The following is a 16,085-nucleotide window of genomic DNA, read 5'->3' as shown; positions in this document are numbered from 1 at the left end:
CCCTGCCAGCTGCAGAGGTAAGGTTGTGGACTTCACTTTTGAAATGCAAATGAAACCCCATGCAGATTACAGTAAGCTTGCACTGCCCACATATGCACCAAACACAGCGTAGGTCAGCCTCCTGACCTCTGATACCCCCTGAGATCCCACAAATCCAACAGTATCAGGATGTATCTCTACCACCTTCAGCCTGGATGGTTTGATTCCTTTCCGCATCGGATGGAAACGCATCCCTCTCAGAGCCCCCCATGCTTCCTGTCAGTATCATTCACCCTTCTCCTCCCCCCCCCTACCTATCCAGCAGCTGTGGCCTCAGGTTCTGAAGCACCTCCCCCAGATCAGTTCAGCACAACCAGTTCTGGAGTTAGAACTGTTAACAAACTGTGGTCCCCGAGCTTTCCGAATGCCGTCTCTCGAAAGCGGCGGGGGTGCCTGGCGGGCAGCCGAAGCACCACCCCAGAGAGGCGCTGTGGCCGGCTGACCGCCGACAGAGTCAGCCTTTTAATGAGCTCTGCTGCCCGCACAGCCGTTCTGACCGGTTAAAAAAAAATTGTCTCTCCCGGCCGGTTTAATTTCGGGATGCCCACTTCACGATCCACCTTAATTGGAGCGCCCGCAAACACCTGCAGTGCTGCAGAGCTGCGCCTGGAGCCCGCATTCTCCCTGCGGACCCTGTCAAGCTGTCTTCTCTGCAGTTTCCTCCGAGGAAACTTTGGGGGCGGGGGTCAGTTTGGGGGGACAAACGAAAGCGTTATTTCCTGGTCAAGTGGCGCGTCATCTGAACTTGGACGGAGATTAATCGTCTCTTCCTCTCTTCCAAGTTGCTGCATTTAAAGAGAAATATTACGTTCACGTTTGTAATCGCTGTGTCGGGCGCAAGCGTCGCACAGCACTCTGGGTAATCGCCCCCCGAGGTGGCGCAGTCCCAGGGGCCCATCTCAGTGGGTGGGGTTTAATTAGCCTGCTGTTTCGTGGCTTGCAGCACCTTTGTGTCATAGCCTCGACACGGTGCGACTTTAATTATTAATACCCTCAGCCCGTGGCCTCGGGGGATGTGACTAAAGGGAGCGGGGGGTATTAAAAAATATAGAACCTTTTTTGGAGTTGGTTGGTTTTTGAGGTCTGTGCAGGTCGCGCTGTTTTGCTTCGATACCTAAAACAGTGCCGGCACCGGGCTTTGCTGAGCAGCCACTGAAGTCTTCTGAATCCTGATAGGCAGCCGATCTCCCCCCGACCGCCCGGCCGCAGGACCAGAGGACCTGGCGTTGACGCAAAGAAGGTTCGAAACGCAGGCCCCGGGCCGCCTGCTGATTTGCGCGAGCGCTGACAGGGGCCATTACTGCAGCCGAGCCCCCCCTCCAGAGGCGGACGGCGAACGCTGCGGGAGTCGGTCCCGCTCGGACCTTCCCCGCAGCCGAGTTTGACAGCAGCGGGGTGAGAGAACGAGAAGGGCGCGCGCTGTGTTTTTTGCTCTTCCCTCTGCTTCGGGGGGCTACAAATGGAGGACGCGGCCATCAGTCCAGAGCACCACTACGAGGGTCTATATTTTCCTCTGACATTCGGAAGAACCCCAAGGTCTCTTTGCTTAAGAGCCATAAAGGAGCAGAAGTCGGCCATAACTTCTCGAACCGCCAGCTGGTGGGCCGACTCCAGTTGCACGCTTGTGAGAATTAACTGCGTTAGCAGCAGCCCGTAGCGGCGCTAAGTGGCGAACGTTTTGGCGGAAGTCGCCTGCTTTGGCGCCGTAATGAAGAGCGTTGAGTCCCGCTGAATAACGGCCTTCTTCCTCAGTCGTCCCGAATGAAATAAACGCAGGAATGTGTCCGCGCACCCGGCGGACTGCTGCTGTTCACGTAATTAGCTCGGAGCTTCAAAGACGTCGCTCGCAAAATGCTCTTCCCATCTATAGGCGCTGCATGAAATCAGTATAATGAACTGGTTTCACTCAGAAGTAATTCTGAAAATTCTGTCTGTTTATAGCTCAGATTCTACAGCTCGGAATAGTCGGAAGACACCTTTGCTTGTCAACTTCTGGTCATGTACTTTACATTTATACATTTAGCTGAGAGACAGATGCTCGGCGTTACCAGCGGTTTGCTAATTTATACAGCAGGGTATTTTTACTGTATCAATTCAAGGTAAGTACCTTGGTGCTACAGGTACGACTATTGTTCATACTACAGAAGGAATGGGATTTGAAGCTGGGCCCCTTGCAAGAGGACAGTTCTAACCTCTTGTACCCTAATCTTTGAAATACCCTGGCGAATTGATAGGCGTACCGATTAATGTGGCGTACTGCGCAAAACCCTAGTCGATTATTCCACTGATTTATCAGAGAATGGAAAGTAAGATATGTGGTAAAACTTTAGCTTTCTTTCGTGTCACTGCGGTGAACTTCTACAAACTGCTTCTGGCTGTGAAAGAAGAAACCATGTGCAGAGTCTCCTGCCGAAGGAGGTTTCCCTTGGGTGTTGAATAAAGACAAGGGTGAGCCAGCGAGTCATCCCGAAGAGTTAGCGAGCTCCTTCTGGAGGTGTGTGTGCGTGTGTGTGTTCAGAGGTTGCGGTGGGGAGTTTCTGAAGAGAACTTTAAACAATCATCAGTGCACCTCGGCCTCATCGCTGCACTTGCCGACTCGTGAGAACTTCTGTGGGTCCGGGGAGATCGAGTCTTTGGGCGACCGTGAAATGAGAAATGGAATGAAAGAGGCCTGTGAGGAGAGGGTGGACTGAGAGTTCAGAGGTCAGTAATTCCTAGGAAATGGAATTTCTTCAGTATCAGTATCTGGACCTGAATACAATATAGAAAAAAAAAACAGGTATCTGTTGAAAACTGGTCTTGTTTCAAGATTTCTTGGCCTTAAAACATCTCAATTTTTTGTTTTGGAGAACTTTTTATTAATCATACAAAATAATAATTCAGATTTGGTTTAATGTTTTTATGAAACCGAAAAACGTTAAGTTGCTTTACAAGAAAGGATCAGTGGAATAATAATAATAATGATAAAAATGATTAAAATGTTAAACACGGCGCACAAAATCACTGCTTTGGAGAGAGGCGTGTGCTAAATGAATAAATGTAAATGTAAATGCGGGTGGTATCACAGACGGTTGGTTTTTGTGTCACAGATGTAAGAAGCTCTTTCTGTCCTCTATGTCTCCCCAGTATACTGAACCGCACCCCGGTGCACCTGATCCACGAGATCATCCTGGTGGACGACTTCAGCGACGACCGTAAGTACCTCGTGGAGGGTCCGTTTGTCTTCCACATGGCTAATGGACACCTCTCGTCCAGCGGCCAGGTAGGTTTACCTGATCCCTCCCCTAAGTACAAACACTGCTTACAGGAGATCCTTTGGAGCAGACAGCTCACTCATTCGTGTCTGTGTCCTTTCAGCCAACGACTGCCTTCTGCTCACCAAGCTGCCAAAAGTGAAGTGTCTTCGGAACGACCGGCGAGAAGGTGCAGGAACCCCACGGCCCGCACACCCCCTCTTCCTCTTTCAGAGACACGCTCTGAATTTCACTGACTTATGCGCCGCTCACGCTGGCCGCGCTGCCCTATTCGAGAAAACCGTGTCTCCGCATCGAAATATGAAGCCAAGCTTTTTATATTCTTCGCAGCGATCTTGTCATTTACACTGAGATAAGTAAACATGGCAGCTGGAATGTGTCAGGATGAGGATTACGCTTTAAACCCCTTGTCTGCGCACCGATCCGGACACACCTGCATTGACTTGTCTTCTCGGGTATGTGCCGCTGTGTTTCCCCTCGCATTTTTAGACCTCCCTTTGTGCACACGGGGTAGCCTTGGAGATGACCTGAGGTAACCTCTCTACTCAACCTTGCCGCACCTTTATGGCCGAATGGAAAGCGGCCTGAGCAGGGGATCGCGCATCTCCCCGTGACGTCGCTGTCATTTCGATACAGACGGCTTCCCCCGACACCCCTCCCACTCATACCAGGCCCGTGGGGAAACTCTCACCCCCAGGCGAGGCTTGGAGATGCAGATGGCAGGCTTGTTAATGAACTTGACAGCATGACCAAAAGGTTGTGGGATCAAGCCCCACTGAGGGGCACCGCTGCCTTAGCTTGGGTTGCTCTCAGTGCAGCCTTCTGTTAACCCAGACTCTTAGGAGAAAGCTACGGCTCAGTTGCAGATGGTCATCAGACATATGCAGTTTTAATGCAATGTTTTCATAGAGCTATTGCCTTCATTGCTCTGGACTACAAAATACACATTTGCCATGGTATATTTTCTATATTTGATACATTTCCAGATAGCGGCATATGCTGCTGCAGCACACTGGTTGCCAGTGTCAGGGTTTCATTACACTTTCTTTCAACAGCGTAATAACTCATATGGTGTATGAATGAATATGACTAATGTTTACTAATATTGTCACCCCAGTCCTGTGTGCGGACACTTTTAATGGGCTCAACTACAATATCACACAAACATCGACAAGGCATAGCAAAAAACATGAATAAATGAGCATGAATAAGGCTGAATAAGGGCACCAGTGTAGAATGACAGAATTAGAATCCAGAGGGTTGTGGGTTCTAGTCCCAAAAGGGGTCACTGCCAAAATCCAAAGGTTGGAGGTGGAAGTTTTGCTATTGTGTCTTTAAGATAAGTTGCGATCCTGCAGTTATAATTTGAACTTCAGATGACTCTGACTAGACCTAAAATCTAAGATATTAAATGAACAGATAATAAATGGTGTGATTTATGTAAGGGCATTGCTTAATTGTAAGGAATTCAATTTAATGAGTTGTCACGATAATCAAAACTAATGGTTTGTTTCTTGGGAGAATTCGGACGTTTCCACACCAGTAGAAATGACTCATTAGTCTTTAATCAGGACGTGCAGCAGAAATCATTACCGGCCCGTTTTGATTATATCAGTGCATAATTACAGGTCATTATTTTTGAAGGTGGGCATTGTTTGGTTTTTCACCTGTGGCGTAAATGGTGCACTGCGGGTTCCATCGAACGAAGCCGTATAGCATTACAACATGGGTTTCATCCCGCTTCCAGGACTGTCCGTCCTTATCACTTTCATCGCTCTCGTCTAAGACATTAGATTGTTAAAAAAATGAACGAAAGAAGGAAAGAAAGACAGAAAGAGAACGTCCAAGGTATTTAAACCTGATTGTCTTTTTAACAGCGTAAACACTGTGTTCGGTTCTGCTGTGCGAGCCCTATTAACTGGAGGTGGATGTCATTACAGTTGCTACTTAATGCCCCCCTCACTCAGCTACACCCGGGTGGCCACCCACACGCTCATCCTGCCAGACCTCTGCTAACACGCGCTTTTCACAAAAGTCCGCCTGCACGCGGCGACCGTCGAAAGGAGGCCGAGTTCACCCATCCAGAAAATAAAGTGTTATTGAGGATGAAATGGGATTTTTAATTGGTTGAAGTCATGCCGGTGCAAAACTTAAGAGAGATCTTGCTATATTTTCCCAACGACTTTCACTGGCGAGCGAGCAGGTATCGATCTCGCCGTTAAACCCGAAATGTCCTTTCATCACTCGGTCTTCCTAAATGGGCTTCTTCCTCGATTACGTTCTCTGTTTGTGCTCCTATCTCCAGTTTTTTCTCGAGGGTTTTCATATACAGAAGTAGTCGTAATTTGCCCCACGCAGCGTGGACCATTGGATTTAATTTTACTTAATTGCTCACAGCTCCTGTAGGCCTTGAACCTAGAAAGTTTTCATCGCAAGTCCAGAGTCATTACCGCATACTTTTATTTTCAGTCATTTTAAATGAGTTTTAAGGTTTTTTTTAGTTTTAATTTTAATGCAGCTCAGTTTGTATAATATTAAAACTTTCTTGCAAAGCATTTTTTATTAATCATAACTATATCCACTGTTTTTCACAGAGCCTAACCTGTGAATAAATTAAGCAATGTTTGTGTTATTAAGCTTAGCTGTAGATGTGACTTTTACGAATGAATGAATGAATGAATGAATGAATGAAACGACTTTTGCTCTCGGTTGTATTTATACATTTTGAAGCCACTGTACATAATGTTTTAAGTTTCATCCAAATTTTCATTCACATTGTCTTAGTAGAAGAAGGATGGCACTCTGGAATGGAGTTTCCAGCGTTAGGCAGAAAGACGGATGGATGTGGTGGATTTGAACAATTGATATTCCTCTCACTCTCAAGGGCTGATCCGGTCCAGGGTACGAGGGGCCGATATGGCCCGTGGGGAGGTCCTCACTTTCCTGGACAGTCACTGTGAAGTTAACAAAGACTGGCTGCTTCCACTGCTGCAGAGAGTGAAGGAGGTACTGTGGACACCACCTCCTATCCCCAGTTCCACACCATAGCCTACAAGTGTAAAGTGTTTCAGCACAATGCCATTTCTCCTCTGACCTTTTCCGGGAGCTCTATCCCAACTACAGAACACCTGAGGAATCACCTGCAGCTAATGGTTCCGAAATAGGGGGCTTTGACAGGCTTCCCATTGACCGTTGTCCTAATCGGCCCATAGTGTTCGCAAAGCCCAGCACTCTTTGGCAGTGGCACTTGCTCTCAGACTCGTCTGGAGCCCAAGGCCCAGCCACTTCTTGACATCTTGAAACGTCAAGATAACAACACGGTCAGATAACTACAGCCTGCTCACAGGCTTCAGGCAGAAAAGCACGACAGAGGACTGGTCAGGGGGTCAAAGGTCACAAAAAATAGCATCAGCCTGTAGCATTCAACTTTTTAAAAAGGGCACTTTTATCAAAGTGCTGTCCGCTCGTGACAGCTTCTTGTTCTCTCGCTGTCAACAGACTGCTGTTCCAACACCAGTGTGCATTTTCCACTGCAAGGCCTGATGGTCACCCTGCCATGTAATTTATGTGCTAATACAGGAATCCTTTGTCTATGAACAATCGATATGGAGAAAAAAGGGGAGTCGGATTGATTTTCTGGAAGGAATTATACATCAATGTCCACGTGTCTGTCTCTTAAAAGAATTACCTATCGATCTATACAAATGCATGCATGAAAACAGAGGCACGCACGTGATGTTCCTGAAACAGCTTAGATGTTTTAATTAGCCCTCTTTCCTAGGGCACTATGGAATATTTCCTGTTAAAATTATGCATGTCTAAGCAGATTACAAACATTGAGACCTTCAAGCTTTGCGAAGAACCATGTGGTTGGTCTGCAGTCTTACAAGTAGATGTGAGAAGAACATACTGAGGCAAAGGAAGAAGGTTTTCGCATTTCAAATTAGTATGTATGATGTGGTTTGGATTTACAGCTTAGTCTTGGGGCTGGGGGTGTAGGCCAAGTGTAGGTAACAGATCTAATGTGAGACAAAATGTTGAACCGTGTGAGACTGTCCTCAGTGTCACACAGGGGGCTCTGAGCGGAATCACAGGGTTGACTCTTTGGGCTGACAATGAGCCTTTCTGCCAACCGTAAGCACGCAAGGACACATCAACCATATGCAGAAACATGATGGTCACATACACTTGGTTTTAATTTGAGACATAACAGAGCAACTGACTTCCCGTGTCTCTTGTTTCCAATCAAAATGAAAGGCTTGTTCCCCCTCAGGTTTCGTAATAGAGGAAAACTAAAGTACATCCAAAATTACATAGAAAGTGTAACCCTGCTAATTATTAATTGTATTATGCTCAGAAAAAAGTTACTGCACGATGAAACATTCAATGAAGCTCGCCCTGTCACTTGAAGGGATTAGCTATTCTGACCCATGGGATGACAAGGTAGGCTTTGCGTGACAGACCTTAGGGCTTCCAGCATGTGTCTTGTGGGGTAATAGAGGTTAAGGGGTCTTGCTGATGACTGCCACTTTTCTCCTGCCCAAGGACCGAACCCGAGTAGTAAGCCCTGTCATCGACATCATCAACATGGACACATTTGCCTACGTGGCAGCCTCAGCAGACCTGCGTGGCGGTAGGCCTCTCTTATTTTGCCATCCTCACCTTTGGCTTGACCGATGCACCGACAACTTCCTAGTTCATTCAAAGCAACATACAGTGATTATTAATTAGCATTTAGCTGGCACCTTTGTCCAAAGTGGCTTATAATGCTAGAAACACAATAATAAACTCCTTACAATCATTCTCCTTTTTCCAATTTATACAGCAGAGCAATGTAACATCATTCGTATGCACATACACATTCTGGGCAATTCCAATTCCTCAGTTCACCTGAAATGCATTTCTTTGGATTGTTTGCCCAGTAAGATGCAGCAGAGTCAGGAGTGAGCGGCTTGCATGCTGGGGTTGGGGCGGGTGGTGGCCAACCTGCTCCCACAGGGAAACCCATGGTTGAAGATTAAGCCATCGCTTGTGTAACCGAAAAAAGTCAGTGTTGATATTGCAACATCGACCCACTGGCTCGCAGGTCTGCAGACCTGTAGCAGCACTGCCATATGAGTTTGCACTCCTGCTGGCTGTTCCACGCTCCAATATATCTTCTATTAAGGCATGCCTTGACCACAGAACAAGTATACAGAAATGGCTGTGATGTGCAGTGTGGTCGAATGCAGAAACGGGGTGGTGTTTCACTATAAACCAAGCACACGGCGGTGCAAAGAGGAGCCTGACGGTGGTTACAAAGATTCACATAGATAAGCCATTAACAGGTCTCCTCTCAGTCATTATTGAAGCTGAGCATTGACGTCAGCAGAAGTGGTATGCTATATTTTCGGCACCATGCGTTCCTCAATTGATACTGCATGTGTCTGCAGCGGTTTTCTGCTGTTGTTTGCTTTATCTCTTGCTCTTTCTCTGCCCGGGAGGGATGATCACATAGCGAATCCCATCACCAAGGGCTGTGTGACCTTCTGCCTCTCTGCTGCCCCCGTAATCCTTTTTGTCATTAGCATTTTGGGCCCCTTTTCTACCCACAGTATCCAGGTCCGCCCTGCCATTTCGCACCCAAACCCTCTGCTGAAATCACCCGTCCCTCTGCACCACAGGCTTTGACTGGAGTCTCCATTTCAAGTGGGAGCAGCTGTCGGCGGAACAGCGAGCCAGGAGGGCCGACCCCACTGAACCCATTAAGTAAGTGATGGAAGGCGGATGGCCAGATATTGGAAGGTGGGCTGGCCGCCATCTGCAGTATGATCCCCTCCTGCGCCACCCTTTCCTTGGCCTTCCTGGGAGAAGTGTCTCGGCACACAAACCAATCCCACCGGTGGCCTTTCGTTTCTCAGCGATCTGAAGGCTACGTCAGGGATAACAAGCCTACAGCCAGGAGAGTCGGCCGTGCTATTGATCTTCTGCTGAGATACCCGGGATAGGTAATGAGAATTTTTTTCATGAGCAGAAACGAGAGGCAATTAAGCAGCCTTTGTGCAGCGTTGGACGCGTGGATTTCATTCCGCGAAAGCCCAGCCTAGCAGTCGGGGCGATGCTCTAATTACCTGGTTCAGCTGTAAGGACATCAGTCACCCATTCCCGCACCCTTTCGTTGCCATTGTTCACATGCTTTTTATAAAGCTCAGATAACCTCCTTTCGTTTGAGGGAGTTGAGTCCAGTGGTGGTAGTGCGCTAGTAAAGCCAGGTTATGTCCAGCCAGTAATAAAGCCAATTTGACAAAGAACAGGAATCGACACGTCTCATGTTCCACTGAGGCCTGGTACCCTGGCTACTCTGGAGGACCCAGATGCCCTAACTTAACCTTCCTATCCTGATCCTTTGTCATGGCTGATGCTCCTGTTTGCCTGATGGAAGAGAGCTCACCCTGCATGCAGCCTGTAACTGCACTGGGCCACCAAACATCCTGTGGCACAATAGATAGGAGAAGAAATCTGGACCTCCTTGTTGATGGGTAGATAACTGGTGTGTCAGGCAGGCAGTCGGGATGAATATTGGTGCAGAAAGCAGATGCCTGCAGAAGGCTGATGGAGAGATGTAGGTGATGATGGAGGAGGGACTGTAGGCACAGATGGTTTGGGAGGTGTGCGTGAGAGGCTGTGTGTGTGCGTGTGTGTGTGTGTGTGTGTGTGTGTGTGTGAGGTTATATATGAGATGTGTGCGTGTGTGTGAGAGAAAGAGGCTGAGTGTGAGTATGCGTGTTTAAGGGCAAGAATGTAGGAGTGTGAGAGGGTGTCTGTGTGTGTGTGTGTGTGTGTGTGTGTGTGTGTGTGTGTGTGTGTTTGTACAGAACCGGCTGTGTATGTCTTATGTGCACATTTACTTTATGTGTTTGTTTGTATCTGCGTGTATGTTTGTGTACATAAATATGGGTCATTATGTGTATTTTTGTGTGAAAATGCTTCCGTATTTCTGCGGTACTCATTGATCGTCCCTGTAATGCGCATGCATGTCTGCATGGGTGCATGGAATCCAGCGTGTCAGCGTGTGAGGGTGTGTGGCACATCTGGAGGAGAAACACACTGAAATCAGTCACTCTCTTCTCTTTTTAAAAATAGCTGTTTATGCCCTGGACCCACTGTGCAGACGACGAGTCATCTCTGGTGCTTACGTTGCTGCTTCTCACCCCCTCCTCCCCACCGCCCTTCAGCCTACTGCCTGTTTCGTTCACAACGCTGCATTTTATTTGTGTTCATTATCAAAAATATCTCATTCTAAAATGTTCCATACAAGCTTCCGGCTCGATTCCCGCTGCCGCGATGCCGGGAGGCTCGGAGGCATCCGGTTGGGCAGGGCGCTATAAAGAAATAAATTGAAATGCATTCATTTGAATTGAAATTGAAGTGTATTGAAGTGTATTGAGTTGTATTGAGGTGAAGTGAAGCGAGGTGAAGTGAGGGCCTCTATGGACAGCACAGCACCATTTTGCTGCTATGGAAAGCAGGTAGACATCGTTGACCGTGCCCACGCAATGGCCTGTTGTGGCTGCCACCCCTCTGAGTCCACTGCATGAAACCTGTGTCCTACAGGGCCCTGACTGGCTGGACTTGTAACCTGGTTTCAACTGGCCACTCGTTGTTACATTGATTATTAGTCGATCAACAAACCTGGCATTTTCGGTACAGATCCTTCATTACCGATCGAGTTAAAATCATGGGCGCGCAGAAAGCGGAAGAGGGAGAACTTGTCTAGTCATGTTGTCGTTCTCAGAAAAACTTTAGCGGAACCTCCTAACAAAATAAAGATGGCTCCAGAGACAAGTTTGAAAAAATAAAGAATGATGCATTTAAGAGAAGCAGAAGCCAATGATGCGATTCTCTGTGCCTCAACTCCCACGGTGTTCCTGTTCGGCCCCTCCTAGGCATCGCCTTAAGTTGTTTTTCTAGCGCTGCCGTATAACATCTGAGGTAGTGAATGATGAATCATTACCCTGGGTAAAACAGCAGTACCGAGTTCATAGCCAAAAAAGAGAGGGGAAGGTAGGCAGCGAGCGATCTCGTCTTCGGCGTGTAGCCGGAGAGCTTGTCTGCCTTCATCGGGGGCTCGTACCTTATTACCCGTCAGTGTATCTGTTTGCTCCTGCCTTTTACCACACTGCCTCCAGCGAGCACTCGAAGGGTTATAAATAACCAGAGGTCGTGTCGCTCTGGGAACCAGGCCCATTCTTCTTGACGCTGTTGGTCAAACCAAATGAGTTTCATTCAGCTGGCGGTAGACGGTGGTCCGCGGGTGGAAAAGGGGGCCGGTCCCTGTGCAGATCAGCAGCTGGCATGGACCACAAACGCTTATCCCTCGGGGATGCGAATTGTAGGTTAACAGGCGCCACCTAGGAGGCACAAAACCCTGTCCTCATCTGTAGAACAGCGTTTGGTTTTCTGTTTCTTCTTCTTTTCCACCCACCGCATGGAAAATCACCCAGCGTGCCTGTCCTTTGTTAATGAGAATGTATCACTTTACATGGCTCAATAGGCAAGTCTGTCAGCTCCAATAGCAGAGGATGGCCTCTGTATCGCTCAATCCATTCCCGTCCCACTCAGAACGTCCTGGCTGTGTGCCTCCGCCAAAGACTCCCTGGTCCTCTCAGAAGATGTTTTTCAATCGTGGGAATTAATCAGCGCGTCAACGTGGCGGCAGCTCTCCTCAATTTGCTAATGAAAATCTCGTGGTGAAAGCTGCTCCCCACTGCCGAAGAACATCGCTTTCCATTTCTAGACTCAAGGAGCAGAGTGCATAATATCTGGACAGAGAAATGCAGCTCATCTGTGGCGGAGAAAGTCATCAGTCACCTTTTCCCAGTCAAGTTTTTTTTAGTTGCTGTACTTTCAGTTAAGGCTCGTAATCTGCTCTGTCTTCTCTCCTCTTCAGGACCCCCATCATAGCAGGCGGGCTCTTCGTGATTGACAGGTCCTGGTTCAATCACCTGGGGAAGTACGACACGGCCATGGACATCTGGGGTGGGGAGAACTTTGGTGAGTCACATGACTGTGAAGATGGAGCTAAGTATCTCTGCTCCTGCACCACAGAGGGCGTCTGATGATGATGGGTTAAACGGCAGATAAAGAACTGAGCTGGTCCCGAGAATACACACTACTGAATTTTTTCAAGCCCCAGGAATACAGCTTTGTACGCTGGCTCCTTGAGTTATGAACAGCCCAGTTATGAATTCTTAAACATGTATAGAGACATTTATTCACAGTTTATTTACTCATTACATTTCATCACTCATCCGTTTTCTAAAATTTCTGCTTTTAGTGGAGAGATTGTGACCTGTCCTTACGCAACCAGGCGATAGATAGCAGCAAAGAGCACCCAGACAGAATAGCAATGTGGGACTGGATTCATACATTTACATTACATTTACATTACATTTACTCATGTAGTTGGGGACAGCTGGTAGCATAGTGGTTAGAACTACTACCTTTGGACCCCAAGGTTGCAGGCTTGAGCCTCACCTCTGACTGTAGTACCCTTGTGCAAGGTACTTACCCTGAATTGCTCCAGTAAAATTACCCAGCTGTATAAATGGGTAAATAATTATAACGTTAAGTTACCAAGTCATCTACAATTATTTACCCATTTATACAACTGAGTAACTCGACTGGAGTAATTTAGGGTAAGCACCTTGCTTAAAGGGCACTACAGCTAGAGGTGGGTTTCAAACCTATGACTACTTTTGGGTCCAAAAGCAACAGCTCAAACCACTACACTACCAGGTGCCTCAAAAATAATACAATCCCAGTAGTATTTGAATTCTTTTATTGCAAGTCTTCAGGGTTGGTGTGGATTTGTTGTTACCAGATCAATTCAACTCTCTTCCACAACGTTTACAGCTCCTGTCAGGTGTTCCTGTTCATGACTGGCAACAGGATGAGGAGCATTCAGCACATTTATGGGATAAATCAGTCAACATTCTGGATTGCTTAAGCGTTGAGGTGGAGATATTACTTTCATTTTTAGTCATTTCAAATTTGCTTTGATTTTAATGTTGCTCAAAGTTATAAAAAATATTAAACATCTTATAGGGATTCACAATGTATTTTTTATTACAGCCATATTCACGATTTTAACCAACCGTAACTTGCAAATAAATGGAGGGCCATTTATATTACATTGATTATGACTCAGTGCTAAAAGCAACATTGGAGTCATGAACAAAATAAATTATGAGCAGAGCTCCGGTCCCAACTGAGTTAGGCAGCTGATGTCGCCAGTGTATCGACATGGCCTACAATGGTCAGTAAGTGCCATCATTAGTACAGTAAGTCACGTTTGCTAAAAGTGTCTGTAAGCTCAGTGACGTAATGTAATGGATTGGGTGTTAAAGCAAAATGAGTAAGTCTACTGGAATTTCATCCAGGCATGGGGTTCAGTTGGATGCACCAAGAATGTCATTAAACTCTGTGTAGGGGCCATCTAGTGGTCACACTGCAAGCCTCGACCGTACTCCCCTTCACTGCTTCCGTGACTGATGGGCAGAAAAACATGGCTGATATCTTAATGGATTTGTACCAAAAAAAAAAAAACCCTCTGCCTTAAATTATTCAGCTGGAAAAGTATACAAAACAGGAATAAACGTCTTTTAAACCTCTTGCCAGAGACGGAGGTGGATAAGCCTTTTATCTTAATTCCTTAAGAATTATGCGGTACAAATTTATATCTCGCACAGTGGTAGCAATTAAAGATTCAAATGAATTGGAGGAAAAAATATCCTAAATTGAAATGGTTATGCGTACCGACAGTACGCTCCATATTTCTGTGTGATTCTATTACAGTTTTATTGTGTTTATCTAAAGTGGAGCATTGATGCAACCACTAGGCCCATGTAGTGCCAATCAAGCAACCTCTTTTTGGGTTTTAAATTATTCAAACTCTGGCATTTTAGTTGCACTGCTAAAGATGAGTCTTCTGAATGACTACGACACGGCTGCTGCGGACGTGCAAAGGCACTTCGGCTTGGCTGTAGAACCCCCAGTTAGAATGCTAGAAAAAGCCACAGGTTTCATGTAGATCAACTGGATGGTCCCCTGAAACACTCACGAGAACTACGTGGTCCCTAAAGTTTCACTGCATGACCCCTCACGATACCTACAGCAACAGCGTCCCTACAGATTTGCAGCATTGTCACAGACACTCAACTTGCCAGGTGCCACTCCTTGTTTTGCGTTTAAATTTATTCACTTAGCTGAGACGTTTCTCCAAAGCAACTTGCAACGTTAACCTTCAGACACTGACTTGCCCATTTATACAGCCGGGTAATTTCTACTTCAGCAGTTTAGGATAAGTACCTTGGTCAAGGGCACTACAGCAGCAGGCAGGACTTGAACTGTGACCTTTGCAGCAAAAACGGCAGTGCTAACCGCTATGCTAACCTCCTGCCCCTGACCAATAAACTGCAATTATTGGTGTGCGAGGACATTGGTGTGTAGAAATACTCCCCATCTAGACCCCTTTGATTCCTTTGGGAAACACAAAGCCCAGAGAAAGCCAAACTCCACTTGGGCGGCTCACAGGCTCTCCGGGGGGCTTTAGCAGAGAGCCCTTAGCACGGGACCGTTAGCGCGGAGCGCTAGAAGACGAATAGCAATCCAGGGCCCACTTTGGCGATGCCGTCCGAGCAGCTCGCCGATGCGTTTCCGTCCCTCCCCAGCGATCCCTGCTGCGCTCGTTGCCGCTAATGCCCGGCTTGTAAGGCGGGTCGTTAAAATCTCCGGCGACCTACACGAGCGCCGCGAGCGCATCGTAAACACGGAGCAGAGGACGTTCCCAAACTTACCGGCGTGGGAGAAATTACCAATCTGCTCGCGTTGCCTCTCTTTCCGGTTCCGTGTTTGTTTGTTTGTTTGTGTCGCGCCACGCCAGGTGTCGCTCTGCTGGGTAACTGAGCCAAAGAGGAACTGAATGTTCCCTTCATTTCATCAGATGGCATTTGCAAAGCAAAAACTTGTTTTCTTCATAATTTATTCATTTAATTGATGCTTTTCCCCAAAGCGAATTACAGCGCTAGGTTTGTACACTAAGCTACATACAATGATTTACTCATTTATACCGCTGGGTAATTTTTATTGTATCATTTCAGGGTAAGTACCGTGATTAAGGGTACTACAGAGGGAGCAGGATTCAAACTGGGTCCTTTGACTGGAAGGTTGCAGCCCTAATTAATATGCCACTTGCTGCCCCATTTATGAATTTTCTTTTCCAGTTTTTAATATTTATGCACTGCTTTGTTTGGCAGGAAAATTTAAAAATCCACTTTCATGTTTCCCATGATCCAGTGGGATTAGGCCCCTGAATCATAAGACTGATCTCTTAGCAGCAGCACTGGGTACAACAATCCTTTCTGACGGTCGGTTTCCTTCATCCTAAACTCGTCTCCATGCTGCCCTTTGCTCGTAGAGATCTCCTTCCGGGTGTGGATGTGCGGAGGGAGCCTGGAGATCGTCCCCTGCAGCCGCGTTGGACACGTGTTTCGCAAAAAGCACCCTTACGTGTTCCCCGATGGTAACGCCAACACCTACATCAAGTGAGCCTCGCCGTGCCCTTCCTCCTCGGGAACCACACGCAGTAACCGACTGAAAACCAATCCACTCATCAACAAACTGAAATTTTTATGTTGCCGCATAATAAAAATAGTAAATAGTATTATAGTATAAAATAATTTTTACGAAACTGAATCCCCTGAATTCAAAAACTGAAAAATGTTGCATGTCCTACTGTTTTTTGGAATAAAA

The 16,085-nt window shown here is 46.9% G+C and overlaps 1 protein-coding gene across 1 annotated transcript in view; it reads left to right on the top strand.

The window, feature by feature from the left end:
• galnt14 (UDP-N-acetyl-alpha-D-galactosamine:polypeptide N-acetylgalactosaminyltransferase 14 (GalNAc-T14)) overlaps nucleotides 1-16,085 on the top strand; it is a 76,160-nt gene that overhangs the window by 47,181 nt on the left and 12,894 nt on the right. Inside the window, exons 4-10 of the mRNA XM_018742533.2 lie at nucleotides 3,166-3,233; nucleotides 3,397-3,462; nucleotides 6,178-6,299; nucleotides 7,839-7,926; nucleotides 8,957-9,041; nucleotides 12,223-12,326; nucleotides 15,751-15,877. Of these exons, the coding sequence (XP_018598049.1) occupies nucleotides 3,166-3,233; nucleotides 3,397-3,462; nucleotides 6,178-6,299; nucleotides 7,839-7,926; nucleotides 8,957-9,041; nucleotides 12,223-12,326; nucleotides 15,751-15,877 (660 nt within the window). The remainder of the gene's footprint in view (nucleotides 1-3,165; nucleotides 3,234-3,396; nucleotides 3,463-6,177; nucleotides 6,300-7,838; nucleotides 7,927-8,956; nucleotides 9,042-12,222; nucleotides 12,327-15,750; nucleotides 15,878-16,085) is intronic.

This window comes from Scleropages formosus, chromosome 1 (assembly GCF_900964775.1).
Source record: "Scleropages formosus chromosome 1, fSclFor1.1, whole genome shotgun sequence".
NCBI classification, from domain to species: domain Eukaryota; kingdom Metazoa; phylum Chordata; class Actinopteri; order Osteoglossiformes; family Osteoglossidae; genus Scleropages; species Scleropages formosus.
This window is presented reverse-complemented; position numbering and strand designations above follow the sequence as displayed.